Source organism: Echeneis naucrates, chromosome 15, assembly GCF_900963305.1.
Source record: "Echeneis naucrates chromosome 15, fEcheNa1.1, whole genome shotgun sequence".
In the NCBI taxonomy this organism is placed as follows: domain Eukaryota; kingdom Metazoa; phylum Chordata; class Actinopteri; order Carangiformes; family Echeneidae; genus Echeneis; species Echeneis naucrates.
The window spans coordinates 1291368-1312454 of NC_042525.1; the positions used below are offsets into that span (position 1 = coordinate 1291368).

Sequence of the window (21087 nt, forward strand, 5' to 3'; positions counted from 1 at the left end):
TTATATTTTGAGGAAGAATTTCTTCCTGTAAAGCAGGTAGGCGATCAACACCCACAGCCCGGTTCCCCAGAGACTTTGGAAGAGCTGTTCCCAGTGGCTCTGCTGGAAGTTCATCTCCCAGCTGAACGGGAAGTAGAAACCCAGGAGAGAGTGGCCAACGTACACAAAGATAGAGTTCATCCCTGGGTGGGGGGACACATAGACAGACACACAGGTTTAAATGAACAGGAAGATTAAAGATGTTAGTCAAAAAAAGTCTACTGAGGTGGACAGAGTGAAGATGCTTCTCCTTGAAAGGATTCATTTCTAACATACAACTAAACAAGAGATTAAGACTCCAACAAAGAACTCTCACATTTTTATATGTTTTTGTATGATTAGCACCCGCTGAAGTCAAATCCTGCAACAGATCATGAAAACTAAATAAGCAGACAGTTGTTTAAATGGAAAGTCGCCACTGATGTCCATCTCTGTGCATATAAAAGAGTTCATTTCTGTTTCCTTTTGTTTGAGATAAACATTTCAGATGTTTCTCTCCATAAATCAGGACTAACTTCTCTTCCCCTGGAGAGAGAGAACCAGTAAATCAACAGTCGCTTATGCTAATATTGGCTACGTAGCAGCAGCAAAAACAATTACCAGATTAAGATGCCTCAGATCTGCATCGCCTGATATTTTGTTTGCAACATTTTCAGTTGTTTCTGGCCACCTTCCAAGAAGACATCTGTCCTTCTTGTGTTTTGTTCTCCACTGACAGAAAAATTTGGCTCTTTGATGTCGGAACATGTTTAGCAGCTAGATGTGGGCGCTGAATTGGGACACAGCTTTAAATTGCGATATGTTGGGCCATGATGGTCCAAAGAACAGCGATACACAGAGCCCTTTACTGTGTGAATAAATAATAAATAATAATGTTACCTGGATATATGAATGGCTGTCCGCCCCACCAGCCCTTGACATCACTGACAAAGTACATGGCTGCCAGCAGCAGGAAGGAGAAACAGCCCATACATGTCACGTAAGACAAGGACCTGCAGAAAGAGCCCGTCAGCTTATTTGGGCTAAACCCACTAAAATATTTATTGCAACAGTGTGAAAGGGGGTGTAAAAACACAGAGTCCGTCCAGCCTCTGCTGCAGATAGTTACACCCAAGGATCTACTGCCAGTCCAGCAAACTGTCCCACCGGTCTGTACCATCAGCGGTGGATCTTTGGCACTTGCCCCATGGAGCTGTGCCAGACAGCCATGTCCCTGTCCGTTCCTAAGTGCAAGGATGTTTGATGTAATATCATCTAATGTAAAATGGCTGCCTCTTGGACGCTCCTTTTTTTTTTTTTTTTAAATCTCGGCTGAAGTGCAGCCAAAAAGGACTCTTGGCTGGGAGTTAATTACTTCTAGACATCCAGGCAGGGACTCGTACTCAAGAGCTCAATAACCTGTGCATGATGAACTGCCTATAAAAGCCAGTCAGGTAATGGCGAGGGATGAGCGCAGTGTTACTGGGGGGGCCCCAGTGGAACATCATGAAGAATTTGCTTACACATCACAGATGAAATGGTATTCTTCCTGCTGAAACATTAAAATGATTCACATTATATTAAGGGGAAACATGGGAGTGGAGCAAATGAACAGGTCGTAAACTAATGTACATCTGGGGTTGTAATTGCTCCGTATTTTAGACAAAATCTTTACCAACATTTATCAACATGCTGTGCTTTGTTTTTCCAAATAGTTTGGAAGCAGTCAGGCTGCTCTATGATTGTACAGACGCTTTTCCCAGAGCCCATCACCCTGGGCTGCTGAAAAGTGTACTGAGTGCTTCTGGGGATAAAGTATCCTTAATGCTGCTGGGCCGTAAGGAAGACTGATCATGTTGGGAGGATGTATGGCCCCTACCTCACACTCCCGGCAGCCCAGGGTGATTATTTACAGTCGCAGCTGTTGTTAGAGGTAAGTAAACGCATGTTTTAGCAGCCTTGATTTGTGCCTGTTGGAAACCCATCTTTTCTTTTGTGAGGAAAAGTGGCTGGATTTAGAGGGTCAGGAAGCACTTACCAAAGGTTTTTATTGACAGGTATAAATCCTCCGTCTCGTGTGCACTTAGAAAGGATGGCTGCGGAGATTCCCTGAGGGTGGAAATGAAACAGATTTCAAATCGATGGAGGGCGATAAAGCAAAGCTGTATCGGGCTGCTAAAACGTGAGGCAACAGAATCTAGCAAACGCTGGCAGATTAACTGGTCCATCACACAACACAAACACACACAACACTGGACAGGAAAAACACACTGAAAAGTCGAGCTCTTCGAATGGAGTCACCTACTGTACAGTCACAGCCTCTGTAACCACAACACAGCAGAACTGTGCAGCATTTCTCAAAGTGTGCTCAGCTAAACGAGTTAAATGTTCAACGCTGTTTTTCTTAAACCTTCAGAGTGACCACAGAGCTCCCGAGCAGCTCAGAGTTAGATGATGTTTTCAGTATTAAATCAACTCACGTAAATTCTAAGAAAAAGTATGTGCTGACACTGACAACAGACATTATCACCAACTGGAAGCTGAAGAGCAGGTCAGTTAAACGGCATCTGCTGAAACTTGCCCAACAGGAAGTGAGAAGTTTGAGTATGATGTCACCGTGACTGAGACTGGTGGCACGTTTGAGGACATCTTGCCAGAGTTCAATTATGTGAGTGATTAGGACACCGTCACCCCTCGTTGAACCTCACGAGCCTTGCTTGGCATAGCAGAAAATTAATAGCTGGGTGGGTTAAGGCAGACGTATAACTCATCTCGATGCCTGCTTTGTTGCTTTTCTAATTTCATGATTCCTGTTTCGTCACAGACCTATACAATAACAGACACACACACAAACCCTACAAGCTCCAAATGACACATGAAGTCCTGTTGATTTCAGGGATATTTTTTGCAGATGTTACAGCGTCCATTATTTGATTTCAATGGCCAAGTCCTTGGTCTGAAAGACTTATATAAAACACTAATAAAAAGCATATTCCTTTTTTGGCAGATATTATAATTGCCATATGGGAGACAAGTTGAGAAGATAATTTTGTGTTATTATTTTAATGATGATGAGGCAAACACAGTCCTTTACATCTGGAGAATATGACATGTAGGCTAAAACGTCTGTAGATCCACAACAGTTGACTTTACACAGTTAACTGTGCGGACCTCGTATGATGTGATTAATGCTTAGTCAATAAAAGCTCTTACTGTCTCATCTATTTATCTTTACATAAAATTTTGATCCTTGAAACATTTTGTGCTCCAGAGAGAAACTCGGGGGCAGGGGATCAGAATCCAAACATGCTTGTTAGGTGGATATCCATCATGTGTATAGATGACAGAATCGATGGTGTGGAAATAGCCTAGCCGGGGCTGGATTAAGTCTCCAGGCTATCCAGGCAGCAGGATGTGGGAAAGGGCTGGTATGTGGGGCAGTCGCTCAATTTCAATCTCTCACTTCTGGAGTCTGATCATTGGCCTTTAATTAACAGTGGCTGTTGTTTATTGGGAAGAAGATGCATGGCCGCCCCTGAATATCAATCCCAGTACAAAAATCAGAGGAGTGCGGTGTCTCTCTAGTTCTTAGTGAACCTCCTGTACATAATAATGATCCTGTGGTCGGGCACATGCACGAACTACCCCCCTCCTCCTCCACCTGCTAATGTCAAGAGCACATGTCTGAAACAAGAGGTAGTTCAGCTCTGCTTCCTGCCTCCTCTCTGAGCCCAAATCGTATTAGAAAGGTCAATATCAAGAACAGGCCAATCACCAAAACAAATTCAGCGAAAAATAGATTTAGCTACTGAAATTACAGAAGATATTAAAGCTAATATTCATATGCAGAAGTCGAGGCGAGATTATCTGCTGTGTTTATGCTCGACACAAGGTCTGGATTTGTTCCCAAAATCAATAAATTGGGCTGCTCTCCTCGTCAACCACCACGATGTGAGAAAATCTATTTTACTGTTATTCACGATTTCAGTTAAGCACAATTTTAAATCCTTTTATTGATCCATCACTAAACGCAGCAAGATCCACGATGCATCAACTACAGCATGTACATCTTTGTACCATGAGACAAAATGGAGAAGGCCTAATGTTTACTTATTTAGACATGTGTTACTTTATCACTCGTTGCCTCTGGGAGAAGCCAAATGGATCTAATTTATTTCACCTCCCTCCAGCCACTCACTCTGCAATAATAGTCAATAAGATTCAATACCAGGAGATGTAATGGGGAGATTTGTCATTTAAGAATTGAGGTTAATGACGTTAAAATTCTCAAAACAGAATTTCAATTGATTCTCCTGTACATAAGCAGGAATCTTCCAGACTCCAACACACACAAAAGACACATTTTTGAGCTTCTGCACTTCATTATGCAATCTAATATATTGCTGTTGTAACTTCCTGTTAGTTTTTTTCCAACCTTGAGCTCCTTCCACACTTGCGTTGGAGCTGTGTGACGCTGCGTGCCCTTCAGTCCACCATCAGGTCTACCTGTCCCTCAGCTGTTTTTAGTGCTGAGTAGATAACAGTAGCAGGCGGGCTAACATAATACACCATACAAGAGTTGTACTTTCCTATTCATGTGATTTGGCTTATACAAATAAATCACACTGGACTTGGCAAACCTGACGATCTGACAGATGCATTACTGATAAGACAAAGTTAATGAATAAAACTTGTGCTTGATTTAAAAACCTTCGTTGTGGTCTAAACACATGGGTCCAATAAATAAAGCCCATACACATTCCAGACTCAGGGAATGTGAAATATAAAATTACAGAAAGCCACAGTAGTATACATCCACCACAGAACCTAAAACTAATGGTATTTGTCTCTGTTCCTGTGTGGTTTTCTCTGGCTCAGTCCACTGGCCCCTTCTTTTTATCCTGCAGTTTTTTTTGATTCCCAAGGCTGAGAGATGCAGCCAGCTCCTCCAGCTCCATCATCGCTTCAGGTCACAGCACAGCCAGTTCAGGATGTCTGCCTCCAAAGCATGCAAGCCCCTACTAACCCCGATCTTCAAACAAGCTCCACCTTCTGAGCATTTCACTGTACACTGTGCATAACAACACCACGTCAAAGTCTGGCCTTTCTATGTAAATCACTGTCAATCTCATAAGAGGAGGCTAACGGCCTTCTGTCACCAGTTTGAAAATGCAAAACGGGCCATCTCACATAACACCAGGCTGCTCCCTGTGGGACACACTGGCCCTCTAAATGAAACAGAGACCAGCATGCTCCTTTTTGTGTTTCAAGACCACCCACAATGGGCGCATATCAAAAACAAATATGGCGCCCAGTGCTATCCACACAGATTTATGTTCTGATTCAGGATCTGAATCTGATTCTGTTTTACATGCAGGTAAATTAATTGAGGGGGCTCTTAATCAGATGCTAATACACCGACTGCAGAGATCTGTAAGTAATATGCTCTAATCTAAAACCACATGTGAAGCACAGACAGTCAGTCAGAGACTGAGAGTCCCCCCGAGGCGCTGGATACCCATGTCTGCCCGGAAACACAGCCACACATGGATGTTGTTTAATTGTGTTGAGATCGCACACATGTCCTCTCCCTGCTAAAGTCCTGCTAATGAATGGTTTTGGCAGCTATGACGAATACTGGAGTGGCTGGAACTCACGAGGCAGATTTTACCTTCATGGGTTCAGCTCTGTGTGAGTCACAGAGCTGAACCCATTGTCAGATTATCAATCGACTTTTACACTCATCCACGACACCAGCTGTGTTTGAAACCTCCATGTGATGCAACATACCAGTACGACAGCCCAGGCCAGAAACCGGCCTAGGATGTGGATGTTAAACCCGTTGTAGGAAATGATGATTTTCCCAGCCTGTGGAGAAAGAGGAAGAGATAAGCACAGAGACCACAATTCATTTAATCGCGCACACTGAATGAGAAATTCCACGCAAACACCTTCGGTAACTGGATAGGCCTGGGATGTGGGTGTCAATACTGTGGCCCTGGCATGGCGTTCAAATCTGCTATCCAGTCCAGCCAGATGTTAGGTGTTACTCATCCACAACCTCTGATTAATTCAGTGATGATAAATACGTTTCAGCTGAGGACATTAGCATAGGCGAACACAGAGGAAGGCAGCGGACACCTGGTGTGCCGTCTAAGACTTACTGACTGAAGGGCTCAGCGCCAGCCGCCCACTGGGAATTCAGCTATGTGACTGCTTTTGCCCAGCAACTTCCCACAAAACAAACGCTTATAAGTGACACCGTCGCCATCAGAGACTCAGGTCTAAAGACCAGAAGCCCTCCAACCTCTTCCTGAGAGCATTTTGTCAATAACAGAGGGCAGCTGTGGTCCTGTAATTAGACAGCAAAGACCTTCATACAACTCAGAGTCTCACTGCAGAGGTGTTTGTTTCTTGAGATCATGTTATCATTAGGCAACATGGCAGCTTAGTGGTTAGCACTGTTGCCCTACAACAAGAAGGCTCAGTTCCCGGCCTGGGGCCTTTCTGTGCGGAGTTTGGATGTTCTCCTTCAGGTACCTCAGTTTCTTACCACCATCATGTTTGGGTTCATTAGTAACTCTAAATTGTCCGTAGGTCTGAGTGTGAGTGTGAGTGGTTGTTGGTCTCTGTGTGTTGGCCCTGCGACGGACTGGTGACCAGTCCATCCTACCTGCATCCCCAGGAATCCCATGACGATGGAGTTGATCGTCCCCAGGACGCCCTCTGGGTCAAAGGGCTGCGTGGTGAGATACATCTCCTGGAAAAGCAGAAAAACACAGAGAATAAACACCTGCAAGTTTTACTATAGACAAACAATAATCTGTGTCCAGAGCGCCGTACTTTGCATGTGGGGTATCTGTACATGTTGTCACCAAACATCAGCCTATCAGTGTATCCTGCCGCACCTCCGGTGCAGTTCGGGTAAAGACCATTATCACCGATCCCACCGGCTCCTAAATACCCCCTGATAAAAAACAGGAGCATAATCATGATTAGTAGAGTAAGAAATTGTCACTGATTAAGTATCACGCTCGAAGCAAAGGAGTAAAAAACAAAAAGAAAGACAAAGGAACCTCCTCAGGCTATTTCATTAAGTATCTCCTGCTTCCATGATTTGTCATCATTCCATTAGAAATAAATAAAAAACAATCCCCAACTTTATGGTCTATTTTCCTCTAAATGGGAAATCATGTTCTATTGAAGACTTCGAGACCATAAACTTATTAGGAAAACGTTTACTGAGCTAATAAATCAAGTGAGGATAAAGGCTCTTCAGAATTGGTTTCACTTTAGATTTACAGCCCTGGAGTTTACGTCCCATTTTTATAAACAGTCTGTGGTGATGACTGAATGTGCTAAGCTAGAAACACAACGTATGACATTTACTCAAATGTACTCCATTTTAATAAGATTAGTTTAGAAACAGCTAATGAAAACATAATTTTTCCCATCCACGTGTCCACATGGTGGGGGGTGGCCTGACTGAGCAAGTGCGGTATGAGTGACACCAGTCTGGGATGTTTTTAATTGGAGAAATCAGACGACTGTCCCTGTTCTCCCCTGTGAGCTGCGTTAATGAAACACACTGACCTCAGATGTTGCTAGAGGGAAATAAATATGGATTTCAGGCTGTGCTGCACATGCTGCTTTTATTTTGTTAATCTGCGCCTCTTGTACCATTCCAAAATCTGCTTGTTTGCTCAACAGTCCAACTAAGCATTAAGACAAAATATTTACTAGGACTGTGCAGTGAAGCTGATAGAGAGGCAGGCACAAAGAAAAGAAGAGACAACCCATCCGTCAAGGACAGGTACAATAACACTAATGACATCCGTGCAGAGGCTTCATCAATCCACATTTGATGGCATTTGGCAGGAATCGAATATAGGATATTCCCCTTTTTATTTAATTCCTTAATGTATTTATCAGTATTACCTTTTCGAATACTATACATTTTTTCATTATTGTGGAGCACACTTTGTGTTCTTGTTGTTTATTGTTGTGATGCATTATAGGAAAAAAAAAAGAACCAAAGGAATTAACAATGGAGACTGTTGATATCGCGCGATTCAAAGTACAGAAAAAGAAAAAAACTATCAGATGTTCGAAAAAGTGCTCCTATTTAAACTCCCAGTCTGCCATGCAGAGTTACAGCAATGGTAGAAAAACACACAAAAAGCTGCACTGAGCAGAAGACACGGAGCGAGGAAGATGGATCTTCAGCCTCAGCTCCCCTTATTGCACATGACAGGCTGAGATTGGCTAATTATACCCTCTGAAGCATTCACCATGGCCCCATAAATCACAATGGTTCATACCACCAGCAACACAAGGTGCACACTAACACTTCTGCTGCAACTGGAGATTATCTCAGCATGAGAGATGGATCAGATTCAAAAATTTTACATACACGTAGAGAGGATTAATGAGCACCGAGGCCGGCTCAGACCTACGTGGGGCAGTTGGGTACGGGCATGAGGAAAGTGACGCACAGCCACACAGTCTCCAGCAGGATGATGATCACCCACTGTGGCCAGTACAGCACCACATCCTGGACAGGGTCCCACCAGTGATGCTGCATCAGACACAAATCTTGTTAGTCTAAAATGATCAAAACAAACAAAGATGATGATGTTAGCCATGCTAGTAGCTGACTGTGTTTGGTGCCCAGAAGATGGACAGTGACATTTTTCAACTGAAGCAACCAGCAGGTCAAAATCTTTGTTTCCCAATCTCAACATCTATTCAATGGATCCATATAAAATGTTGTACTAGATAGTTATAGTACAAATAATTTACAGTATATTTTCCTCTAATTGGACAGTTAAGAGAGAGAGACGTAGGGACATTTTCCTATAGACTTCAATACAATCTGAGTCATCCCCCTGATCCTTGAGGAGGTTTAAGGCTCTTCCGCATTGGCTCCATTTTCAGACCTCATAACCTTAATCCTCTTTCAGTCAGTCTTTAGTTCATATTTTAATTTTACAGCCAGGTTTTTAAAATGTCTCATCAGGTTGTTGTTCCCTCTCCCTCCCTCGTGCACCAAAACGATACTGAACTCAGCAGAGACGCTCACCGATCTCAGTGGGACTTCTTTCTGGCCCCAGAAAGTCTGCAGGAGTGCCAGAATAAAGTAGGTAAAGCCAAGACGCTGCAGGACTCCAGGAATCCGCAGCCAGGAAAAGGACACTGAAACACAGTCGACAACACACAGCTCAAACACTCACAAGAGCAGCCTGCACCTCAACAGTCTTTGGTATGAAGCTCTTCCTGCTGATTTGTGCAAATTATAAATCATGAATTTGATAGCATCTCCTCCCACCGCTTCCTGGAAGAGGATGATGATGAAATGGTGTCAGCCTACAGGAGATGGATATGTCAAGAAGGTGGGAAGATGATCACAGATTCCCACTTATGGATCAGCTCGACTTCTGGTTGAGAGATTGATGGTAATCTACACATTAGTTAATTGAAAACCTCTTTCTCCACACAAACTGCTGCAAAAACTGTGTAATCCCAAATCATTGATCTGTCCAAATCAAATAAGAGGCGGAAATCTCTCTTCTCACAGGAAAAGAGGAAGCGCTCACTAATGACACATTTGTTAAATATGCAGGTTACAATCCCCTCCAGGATAATTTACTGTATCTGCCCCCTACAAAACTGTCACTTGAATAAAAATTACTGCGCAAGTTGCAGTTCTACCTTCACTTTCACTTTCTGATCAATGTGTGTAGATTTTGACATTCAGCGCCATTTAAGAAGTGAGAGCTCTGTGGCCTTCACTGATGGATGAAATAAAATGTTTCTATAGTTGGACAAGCAGAAATAAGTAAAGCCACAAGAAATCAGAACAAACAGCAGATCCATTCATCCAAAAACCTAAACGATCCTGAAATCCCATCAATACAGAGCGCTAGCATTAGCTCGGTTGCTAACACTATCAGTCGGTTACAAGCTAACAAACAATAGAAACAAATAAAAGATGCTAACTATGCTAATTGTTCTGATTCCGGTCTAAGTGAGGAGTAACTGAAGATCTGGACAGGAAGTAAAGTTTCTAAACCAACAAAGTATCATGAAAGTCACACAAAAATCGGTGTCTCAAGGTCTTTACCACTGTTTTGACGGTGATGTGGACATGGAAGGATTTATTTGAAATGACTCATAGCTGAAGTCAAAGGTTAACACCTTCTCCTGTCTCATCTGACTCTGAAAGGATTCAACATATTGAGCTGATGTGCCTCCATTCTCTTATTAGATCAAACCCTGCGACTGAACGGCAGAGGATGTCCTTGGAGACAACGGGCAGAGCTGTGGTTTATGATAAAAGTCACCGTGCAGTTCTGAGCAGCTCCAGCCTCCACAGCAGCTGCACGAGGCTGAAGGCTGTAACACTATCTGTTTATAATTGTCCATTACCACAGTGGTTGCTTTTGCTCAACATTTGCCTCCGTTAAATGTCCCTTGGTGCTGGATTTTGAGTCTGTACACACAATAACAATATTTTTGTTAACCCAGTTACGCAGACATCCACCCATGAAAGTCCATTAGCACCAGGAACAGCTAATGTGTGCGTCCCCAGGTGAACGATGCTTCCCTTCTTTGACAAAGGCCTGAAACTTCACACACCTGCCTGGCTGCAGCTTGTGTTGTTCATATTATGAACATGCCAAATATAAGATAAGATAAGAGTAGATTAGTCCCATATTGGATCACTGCTCCATAGAAAATGTTTTCAGAATAAGTGAATCTACGGCTCATTTCTTGATTCATCCATTATTCATTGCGTCTATAAAACATCAGGAGACAATGAAAAATGGCCGTTGCCTTTATCGAGCAGCCAAGCTAATGTCAATACATGTCTAGTTTTGTCCAACCAGCAAACCAAAACCCAAAGATACACAGATGTTTAATGGGAAGTTGTGGCTTTAAAACAATCACATTTTAAAGAGGTAGATGGTTAAACCACCAACAATTCTTAAAATAACGTCTTTTTACTTGAATGACTGATGGAGTCTTTGACTTATTATAGTGGCTTTATATAACACGAATGTGGGTGCTCGAAGATACACTGTATGAAATTTGATTGATTTGTTTGCCACTACATAGAAGCTGCAGTTTTTTTTTAGATGATGCATTAACACAACAAAGTCTCTGCCTGGTGCTGATGATTTACTGCACATATAATGAGGGGACGTATTATTAGACATGCTGGAGTCTGGGTTTCAGTAACATCCCCATTTACAGAACAGAACAAAACAAAACAAAACAAAACGTACAGAACAAGCACGTCCACGTTTATTGTGTCTGTTCCATTAACCATTACAGTATCTGTTACACTTACGTGGTCCATCTCTTGGAGAGTAGTTAAGGAAGCAGAAGCCGAGCAGTACGAGGACGCCTGTTCTCCAGGTGATTTTCCGCAGCAGCTGCATGCGGCCGACTCCCCTCCTCTGCATGGACCTGAAAGCTAAGACCACTGAGGTCCCGATGATGAAGACGAACCTGGAGGAAACAACGGTATTAAAACTATTAAAACACAATTTTTGTGCACATTACAATGGAATTGAGCATGACCTAGAGTTTACACATTTCAATGTTACGTTGAGTAATGTCTGATAAACATTGTAATTGTTCAGCTTCATCCTTAATTACACCCTTACGCAGTTATGACTTCTTTTTTCTTCATGTTATATTTTTGTTTATGCTGCTTGTTTATTCTGTCCTGGCAATTTAAGGCTTTATCTTCTGATCCCTCTCTAACTTTGCTAAGAAAACAGCTGGATATATAAAGTTAATACTATTAGAAAACACTCTCCTACCATGGCATGACGAGATCTGCCACAGTCAAACCTGCAACAAGAAGCAGAGACACAAATTAATATCAATGGACACAGATACTTGACTCTGATGAGATTATTCAGAGTTCGCAGCTCTTGCCCTCAACAGCACAAGCCAATGAATTGAGAACAATGCCATGTCCTTGTTGCCGCTGCCTCTGTTATTAACTTTCCATTTTGAAAAGGAGTGATTAATAAATATCTTCACCCTGTGACAGTAGTGGTCCTGCAGCAAAGAGAAGATTAATCAAACCACCCATTAAATCAATACACAGTGTAGATGTGGCGAAGAGGCCATTACAAGATTTAAATTGAGAACACCTCTCAGCGATGACATGCATTTCATACGAGCTGCAGGGACATTGTGTTTTTTTTTAATAACCTAGGGAGGGAGAAAAGATCCAACAACTGTCTCCTTTCACAGGTGCCTTGCTCAAAGGCAGACTTGCCACTGCAGCAGGGGATTGTTTCTGATTTGCTGCACCCTCTTTGATTCTCTCAGCTGTCATTTGAACACTCATCCCTCCTCCTCCTCCTCCTTTCTCCTCCCTGGTTGTTAATAACAATAAACATGTATGGATTGCTGTTGTGATGTGGCTCTTGTGAAGAATGGTGTCCTGTATGTTTGGTCCGAGACAGAATTTATCATAATTAGTGACAACAGGTCAGAAAATGCTGCAGATATGATGAGGAGGAAACGGCCACTGAGAAATAACAGCCTGGAGTTTATGCATTTATAAGAAGTCTGGGACAACTGGTGATGGTGATTATTTGTCTTTGATACTCAGAGACTGTTTTGACCAGACAAACAAACTTTACCATGGTAAAATTACATTGTTCTGCTACTTTATACATCTGCTGCATACATTTATTATCATTTAAAAAAGGAAGAATTCAGACACAAATAATCTCCATGTGAACATTCACAGCACAGATCAGGCACATAAAAACACAGAATGCATACTTTAATTTAATTGTGTGTTTATTTCATAAATCTGTGTGCACTGTCTTGCACTTTACTTAACCATTCCATGGTGCGTGTTGAAAGAACCAGTAGCCTCCTCCACCATAGTTCACAAACACCATCACTGTCAGGGCAAACCTACAAAGACAGTACAATGTAGTGAACTGTTTGGTCAATCAGCAATCAAGAGATTAGTTTTGATGTTCCAACAAAAAGTAAATGAAGGAAATGTTTGAGAGAGTGAGCGGGTGAAATATATGGTAATATAACAGTTTCTATACCATTTCTATCAACATCAATACTTTCATTCTGATTCAAAATCAACTTCTACATTAAAATCAAAGATGCCTTGGGAGGGGCCTTTTATTCTGTCACCCTCCCAAATGCAAGGTAATGCAATCTAAGCATTATGAATCACTCAGGAAATGAACACTCGTCCTCTGGATCTCCTCGAAGAGAAGTGCTGACTAAAGCCTTTGCGATTAATATATGATACACTTTATATTTTAGCACTGGCCAGGGCTGCTGAAACACAGTGAACGTGATGGAGTGGTCCACTGGCTCCAACACTAGTGGAGGGAAAAAAAAAAGGTGTTTGCGTTGCATGTAAGGAAATGGGCCGGGTGCCATTACACAACACAAACTTGCAGGGGAATGTAAATGGCTGAATGGTTGAGCAACTGCAGATTCCAACCTTTTACCATCCTAAACACTTCATGCATTCTATGCTTCTTATTAATGTGTTATTTAATCAACAAGAAAACATAAAATCATAAAGGGGATCTTCAAGAGGCATAACAAAATTAGTACAACGTCTAAGAATGAGACTGTCTGATAAGCTGCACTGTATCTCCCTCTGCCTCCTCTTGTTATTCTGCCCAGATTCAATTAAGAGGTGCACCAAAGCCATTACTGCTCTTTTAGCCCCAACCTGCTGATACAAGATTTTAATCGGCCACTATCATCTCAAAAGGGCTGTTAAAGTAGACTAAACCCTGGTGCATGTGTCCACGTACTCTCTCTCTCACACACACTCACACATACTTTATTGTTTAATTTTTGACGAACATATCCATTAGTTGCCATAGTGACAAAGACAAAGGTTAAATCATCGGCCAGATGAGACCTGGTGAAAATCACCGCAGTATCATGGCTTACTGCCCGTCATCTTGATTAAAACGCTCTGGGTGTCTGAGCTCCATTATTGGCAGCTTACATTAGGAAAAGCCACACATATGCACCACGCTAGCACCTGCAGATTATGATGATGGGAAACTGTAAGTGTTTAATTGATGTGATTGGTGCTGAGATCACTTTGTTTCCTGATGCATCAAAGTTAATACAAGAACAGATAATGTCCAGGCGGACGCACCACTAGCTGTGTTTCTTTGGTTACTAATCAGGTTTAAGTTGTAAATATCCCTCTAAATCACTCCACTGAACATTTGTCACATCAGTAATAGACTTAATTCATGTCTGGGAATCAGTTTCTTTGATTTACAGCAAACAGATTACAGGCAGACGTGTCTGTCTCACAGCAGTGACAACTGGTTATGACTGGTTGATAGATGCTGATGGGCTTCTTTGATTTGAATCACTGTACATGCATTACCAATTAGAGTATTAGCTTAGTACATTTCCCTTGTCGCAAATGGATACTAACACTTACTGCAGAGTATTGAGTTACGCACTGTGATGGCTATATCAAGGATGTGGACACCCAATCTAGTCATAATAAATTACTACTTAAGCGGAAAAGCCAAGGTTCTTCTGTGGCCAAACATCAAAGTAGAGCTGAAACCAAATAGGAGGAAAACTTTGGAGCTCAGTCAAAATAAGGCACAGAATGAGTTGGCCACCTGGTTTTAAGTGCAGGCGACAGTCCATTGTTTTTCTGTAATAGTTGTACTCTCTGTCGAATGGCGCTGCTAACTACTGACGGTGCGATTTTCAACAGCGAGGAGGCCGGCAACAGGCTTTTAGTGGTGCGACACAAGATTAAAATCCAAATCCTTTTAGAAAAATTAACGCACAAACAAACCCCCGCAGTTCTCTGTATATCACGTCAGTTGAGGCTGAGCAATGATCAGAAAAGCCTTTCAGCTCAGAAGGAAAGCCTCTTGCCTTCAGGAAACACCTCAGCATTTATGGCAGTTGACTGATGTGCCTGTTCGCTGCAGAAAGTTGTTACTTATCAGGCGTATGGATCATAAGTCAAGGGGGCTGAGGAGGCACACGCAGCGTTAATTTTGAGAGCTGAGTCACAGATTGATTAAGTACTTTGTCAAGTATGAGAACTTCCAGTATAACCAATCAGGACATCAATATATAACAACTATCTGTAACCCCGCAGTGACATTTCAGATAATAAGATCAAATATTGCTGGTGCAGGAAGTGTGTTTCCTTCTTGAACCTTGACTGAATGCAACTATGTGGTGTTTTGCACAGTTTCAGATGGCTTTTCATCTACAAGGAAACCACAGATGGAGAAGATGCCGAACGTCTGCTGGATGCTGCCTCTGTGCTGCTGGATTTCCTTTCGCTCTCCCTTTTGGCAGAAGATCTATGACCGTGTGGATGTGTGCTGATATGTTGACTGTATTATTACATCAATTATTTGGCAAGAGGGAGGTCAAAGCCACACCAGCATCCTGTTTCCAGAGAGGCGTGCTTTGTGTCTACCCCCAGGCCACAATTAAGGCTAGCAGGGAGCCCAGATTCAATCACATGCATCACTCTTGTCCAACAGAAACACAGTGTTATCAGAACTCATGCCCAGAGCTATACTGCCTGATAACAAAAGCTTGAGGGAGCCTGTGGCCAGACTGTGACCCCTGTAATTATTCTTTATGCCGGGCCTGTAGATCTTCATCATGCCTCAGACTGCTCCAAAAATAATTAGTATGTGAACAAAGCGCATGTGGTGATAGAGTGATAAACAGGATAGTTGTTGTTGGAGTACATACCCTCGGAAAGTGTCCAGTGAGCGCAGGCGTGTCGGTTTGGCTTTGGTGGCAGCTTCACCCACATCTCCTCCGTCCTGTTAAAATAAGTGGCACACATATATTAGACATAGAGCAAAACAGCATTTCTGTTGAGCTGGTGTCCAGTAGTCCCTGTAAGTACCATTATTGATCTCAACCAACCGTCTTTCATAACTAAATGCTTTGGTACATTAAGAACTTAGCATGACAGGAAAACAAAAAATAAAACACAAAGAAATACCAAACACTGAACGATGCTGGTGGTCGGGCCGTAGGACAGCAGAGTCAAGTTAAATATGATTTTTTTTATTTTTATTTTATAAACTACCTCAATGTAAAATTGGAACTTCCTATCTCTTAACATTTATAATAAGCTATACTTTTTATCTCTTGTCCACCTCATAGAAACATCACAGATTTGAAAACACACAGCAGACTACGTGGTCCAAAACAGTCCATCATCCTTGTCCCTTTCATTTTCCTCTTCTTCCTCTATTTCTTTTTGTTCTTGCATCATATAAAGAAGTTAGGTGAACAAAGACAAGGACAAAGATTCTGCCAGCAAATCTATCCTGCACCCCCCCCAGCCATATTTCAGTTGACAAGCACCTGTAGGAGATACAAAAATATGTGTAATTCAAAATAATGTAAAGATTTTGCACAACTATAATTTTCCAAGATGTGACATGGATCACAACCCCCCCCCCCAAAAAAAAATAAAATAAAAATCACACAGGGTTTCAGGTCATTTGTGTCTCTTTTCCATCTCTCTGTGAAGGCAGCATTGACGCGACTCTGGCCTGTTGCCCTTTCAGTTGGATTAGTCTGACTCTCTGGCCTCATACAGCAGTTTAAACCGCCAGAGCAGGAAGACACCAACACTAATATGCTATGATGGATCTGCTTGCCATGTAACAGCATATGGAAGACCCTGATATCTTGCATGGAGGAATGAGAGGAGCCATTCATGCTCACCCAAAAAAACACTCAGTGGGCTCTTGCCATCACGCAAGACGATTGGACGGATCTGACGCTCTGTGGCTTCTATGTAATTCTGCAGCACAATTGGCTCCGCTAACATTTATATCAATCATTCCATTAGTGTCTCCCGAACGGCTTGATGACTGGAGTCTGAGCAATTTTGGTATGCATCCCAGGCTGCAGAGCTGGCCAGTGAAAAATAATTTAGTACAACTGTTCTGTGGATCAAAACAATGTTAATGTTTGATGGTAATGTTCTGCAGTAAACGAATTAAGTTAGAAGATACATCTTCGGAAAAAGAATCAAGAATTTCAGGAACTAAGACCAAAACACAAATTTCCTAATACCCTTCTCATACACGTATTATCGCTCAACAAAAACATGGATTTAATGGTGCATTTTGAACATAATGAGATGTTTAGAATGTAAAATTATGCAGATGAGACGACCACTTAAGGATTCATTTAATGGAAATCGTTTGATTGGTTTATGATTGATCTAAAACCTAACCAATCAGGTCATGCATCTGTACCACCCCCCTGCATTTATTAAAATATTAATCTAATGCATTCTTCAGAGCGTTTTACTTACATCATCCAATGAGTACTGGAGGCCTTGGCAGCAAATGGTCTTAACTAAGTTTGATCTGCAACGGCTCCAATTAAAAGGGACAATCAGTCTGGTGGGCCTGGCTGTGATGGAGGTATTATATAATTATACAAATTGAAAAACTCATGGGTACCTGCAGATGGACGGCCCCACATTAAATAAGATAGTGATTATGGCCAGTAGGAGAGTAAAAACCAGAAGAGCTGACAGAACAAAAAGGTTCACGATTACAAATGTATATTGTGTAATTTCACATCCATGTCAGGAGCTTCATTGTGTGTGCGTACATATCTATCAGGTAAGAATATGACTGAGGACAAAAAGCCTGGCGGACGAGTCCGACCTGTCCGCTGTACTGGTCTCTATGCTCCCATGTGGGAATCAAACGGTGTCAAACAGGTCCCTTAAGTGACAAACAGGAGCCTAATGGAAACCTCTCGGTCGATCCATCGGAGGAATCACTGAGTAATCTAAGATTGCAGCATCTGAACAGGACAGTGAAAGACTACACTGGACCGAGGAGGGTAAAACAAAGAACCAAGGCCAGGATGAGATTTATCATCTCAGAGGGCAAAAATACGATCACCTGAATGTCTTCTGTTTGGGGAAAGAAATCATGAAATTGTCAATAACATGGACAGATAAATTGAAGGTCTGAAGATCTGAAGAGCTGATAAGCATCAGAATATAAATTTTGGATCGTAAGAACCAGAAACCATCTCATTGTGGTTTTACATATTTTCAACAGATCAGAAGTCAGGCAAACATACTTATTGTTTCTGTTTTTGCTATGACATTATTGCTCACCTATCAGGCCCAGCTGCAGTGAATTATCAGTGAGACATTTGACAGCTGTGGTATGATTTATAAAACTATGTCGGCTCAGTAGATTTCCTGTCCATTGATGTCTTCTTGCGTCAATGGACAGGAAATCAAGGGGGCAGCATGTACCGTGTTTGTCTTTAGTGGAAAAACAAACAAAATGAAGCCATTTTAACCTGAGCTGGATTCACACAACAATGTCCACTCAGCACAGAGAGTAGTCTCTTAATTGCCTTTGAAAAGTCCTGGTATCTCTGGTGTCCACCCATAAAAACACCATAAAGCTCTCAGCACATGAAGTGAAACAGCACCAGATCGGTGGCTCTGCTCTATTAGTTACTGTCAGAGTAAACAGAACATTAATAGAGGTATTTGAAACAACCAGATTAAGTTCAGCAGACATGTTTCAGATCAAACACATCATATTAGTCAATATCTTGAATTTCTTTGTAGGAATTAAGTCCTGAGCAGGTGACCTGTGGTTTTGTGGTCCTTTGGAGAATACAGTACTAACTGAATTAAAGAGTGGATCTGATAGCAGCTGAACAGGAACACCACACCCAGCACATGACCTCATGAAGGCCTGCGGCCGATCAATCCGAAGTGAACTTCGAAATTCCCAAGCAGGGCTGCTCTAACCTGTCTCCAGCTGCTGACCAGACCATTACTTAAGCTGAGCAAGTCCTATGGGGAGTTTGTATAATCACCGGTCTGAGGAGATAATGGAAGCTCATCATACAGCGAGGGGTGCAGTCACACTGACCATATATCTGCTCAGATAATGGCTACTTGGCCTTAAAAGTCCGATCTACAATATAATCTGCAATATTGTTAAGTAGAGTGTACATTATGGAAGGAGATGCTTTCAAAATCCCATTACGTCCTAATCCTTCCACACTCCCTAATGTATTACCCACAATCCCCTACTCACAGCGCCAGGCCCTCAAAACAAACAGAAAAGCTTTTCTTTTATCCCTTTTCAAGAAAGCACAACTACTTTGATCAATACACGTCATGTCCCAAAGGATGGATGAGAATCACTGCCATGTAGATGTGGACCAGCAGAGTGATTCTCCTCTTTACTGACTCAATTAAGCAGAGAGTGGATCAAAGGTTTGGCCACACAGGTCACCTCACTGTCATTGTGTCCTACAGAGACAGATGCACTCTTCCTCAGACCCTTATTCAAAACTATTTGGCAATTGGAATTTCAACATCTCATCTTGGTGCACTCACGCAGATACACATTGTTTGGGCTTTTATCCACAGTCTGAGCACAGCTGGTTTCGCCGCCGGCCTCTGACATCTGGATCCAAAGAGAGTAATGACCCCCCTCTCCATATGTGTGACTCCACCTGCATCCAAAACAGAGAAATATGGAGACGTGTCTCCTTCAAAAGCCGATGAAGCAAACAGGCTGTTTTTATTTGATCCCCTCTGAGATTGTATTTCCTTAGAAGAATACATGTAATTACTTTTTTCATCCCCTGCTGCTGTTTGCCTCCAGACCCGAATCTCTTTGTGCAGATTTCACAACTCCCTTGAAGCTCAAGAGCACCACCTAGTGTTTGTGGGTTCACAGTGTGGCCCTCTGTTTTTTCCATGGCTCCAGTTTCAGTCACCAAAAAAATGCATTACACGCTCTTATTGATCCACTGTTGGGATGACATACTAGCTATCGCTTGGAGTGTTATTTCAAAGGGAGAAAGAAATCAATAGCAGCACAGTCTGGTTAGAATCCTCAGCATTGATCTAAGAAGCCAGAGTCCAGATCTCTGAGTGGGGTAAGGAAAAGCACATGCCATCTTGCAGCCAAATCCCTGGCCCCTTGTTTACAGGGGCCCACTAAACGGAAAGCTCTGGCCGGGTATCTTGTCAGTAGTTTGTCAGTGATTGTTTATGAATATGGTCACTGCCTCATCCAGTTAACATCCCCACTGAGGACGTGTAGCTTCGAAGCTTTTTAATGAGCCCTTTTCATCAATATTGGAATGTCGGGTCTTATTAACCCCAAAAAGGCTCCTAATCAATACCCAGTGAGGTGGTTAAAGGGAGGGCATCACTCAGGTCCAGAAAGCAGGTCAGGATCACTCCCCCAGCCCTGTAAATAACCATGCCAATTGCTGATGTAATCATCGGATGCCTCCGCACTATATTATGTCTGCAGACAAGAGCAATACACTCCCACAGGCAGAATTATTATGAGTAAACAGGAAACAAATCAGCAGTTTTTCTCTCTGGACTAAATTAACGGCTGCTCTGGTGTTATTCATGCTTTGTTACAATATTGAACTTGGTACCTGCAAAGAGTTTCATTCCTGGTGTGTGTTTCCACTCGAAGAGTCAGAGTGAATTTAGTGCTGATCACTGCAGATGTGTTGTTGTTGGGTTTCACAGTGGCCAAGCGCTGGTATACACACTGAGGAGAAAGAGAGGAAATACTGACTTAAAGCACTTCACATAGTAGGACAATGGTCTTCAAGAGGCAGTTCTAATTACTGATAGTATATGGATTCAAAGTTTAGATACATTTACAGAATACTGGGCAAAATATAGATGCAAAAGAAAAGTGTCAAACAAGCAAAAATAATCCACAGAAGACATTATTTTATTAACAGATTTACTTTTTGTAGCTTTCCTCTTTATAAGAGGCTTTTACTCTTTCCTACACAAGGATCAGTTTAAAGGTCATGAGGATCATAGACAATGATGTGATTTGACATATACTGAAAAAATGGATAGGCGGTGGAGGTTAAAAGAGTGGATGGAGCCCATCTAATTAAAGCACTGTTGTGTTATATGATGGAGAATGTGAAGGTTGAATTATTCCAGGAATTGTAATTTGGAAATGCTTTACT

At 42.1% G+C, this 21087-nt stretch overlaps 1 protein-coding gene across 1 annotated transcript in view; it reads right to left on the reverse strand.

Annotated features, from left to right (window-relative positions):
* Window positions 1–21087, reverse strand: part of LOC115055507 (heparan-alpha-glucosaminide N-acetyltransferase) — a 23376-nt gene continuing 2289 nt past the window's right edge. Inside the window, exons 4-19 of the mRNA XM_029521370.1 lie at window positions 20530–20648; window positions 19466–19584; window positions 17541–17610; window positions 17390–17453; window positions 15799–15872; window positions 12893–12969; window positions 11850–11880; window positions 11372–11532; window positions 9101–9213; window positions 8475–8596; window positions 6862–6985; window positions 6692–6778; window positions 5809–5886; window positions 2057–2127; window positions 919–1031; window positions 1–182 (exon numbers count right to left, since the gene is read on the reverse strand). Coding sequence (XP_029377230.1) covers window positions 1–182; window positions 919–1031; window positions 2057–2127; window positions 5809–5886; window positions 6692–6778; window positions 6862–6985; window positions 8475–8596; window positions 9101–9213; window positions 11372–11532; window positions 11850–11880; window positions 12893–12969; window positions 15799–15872; window positions 17390–17453; window positions 17541–17610; window positions 19466–19584; window positions 20530–20648 — 1605 coding nt within the window. The remainder of the gene's footprint in view (window positions 183–918; window positions 1032–2056; window positions 2128–5808; window positions 5887–6691; window positions 6779–6861; window positions 6986–8474; window positions 8597–9100; window positions 9214–11371; window positions 11533–11849; window positions 11881–12892; window positions 12970–15798; window positions 15873–17389; window positions 17454–17540; window positions 17611–19465; window positions 19585–20529; window positions 20649–21087) is intronic.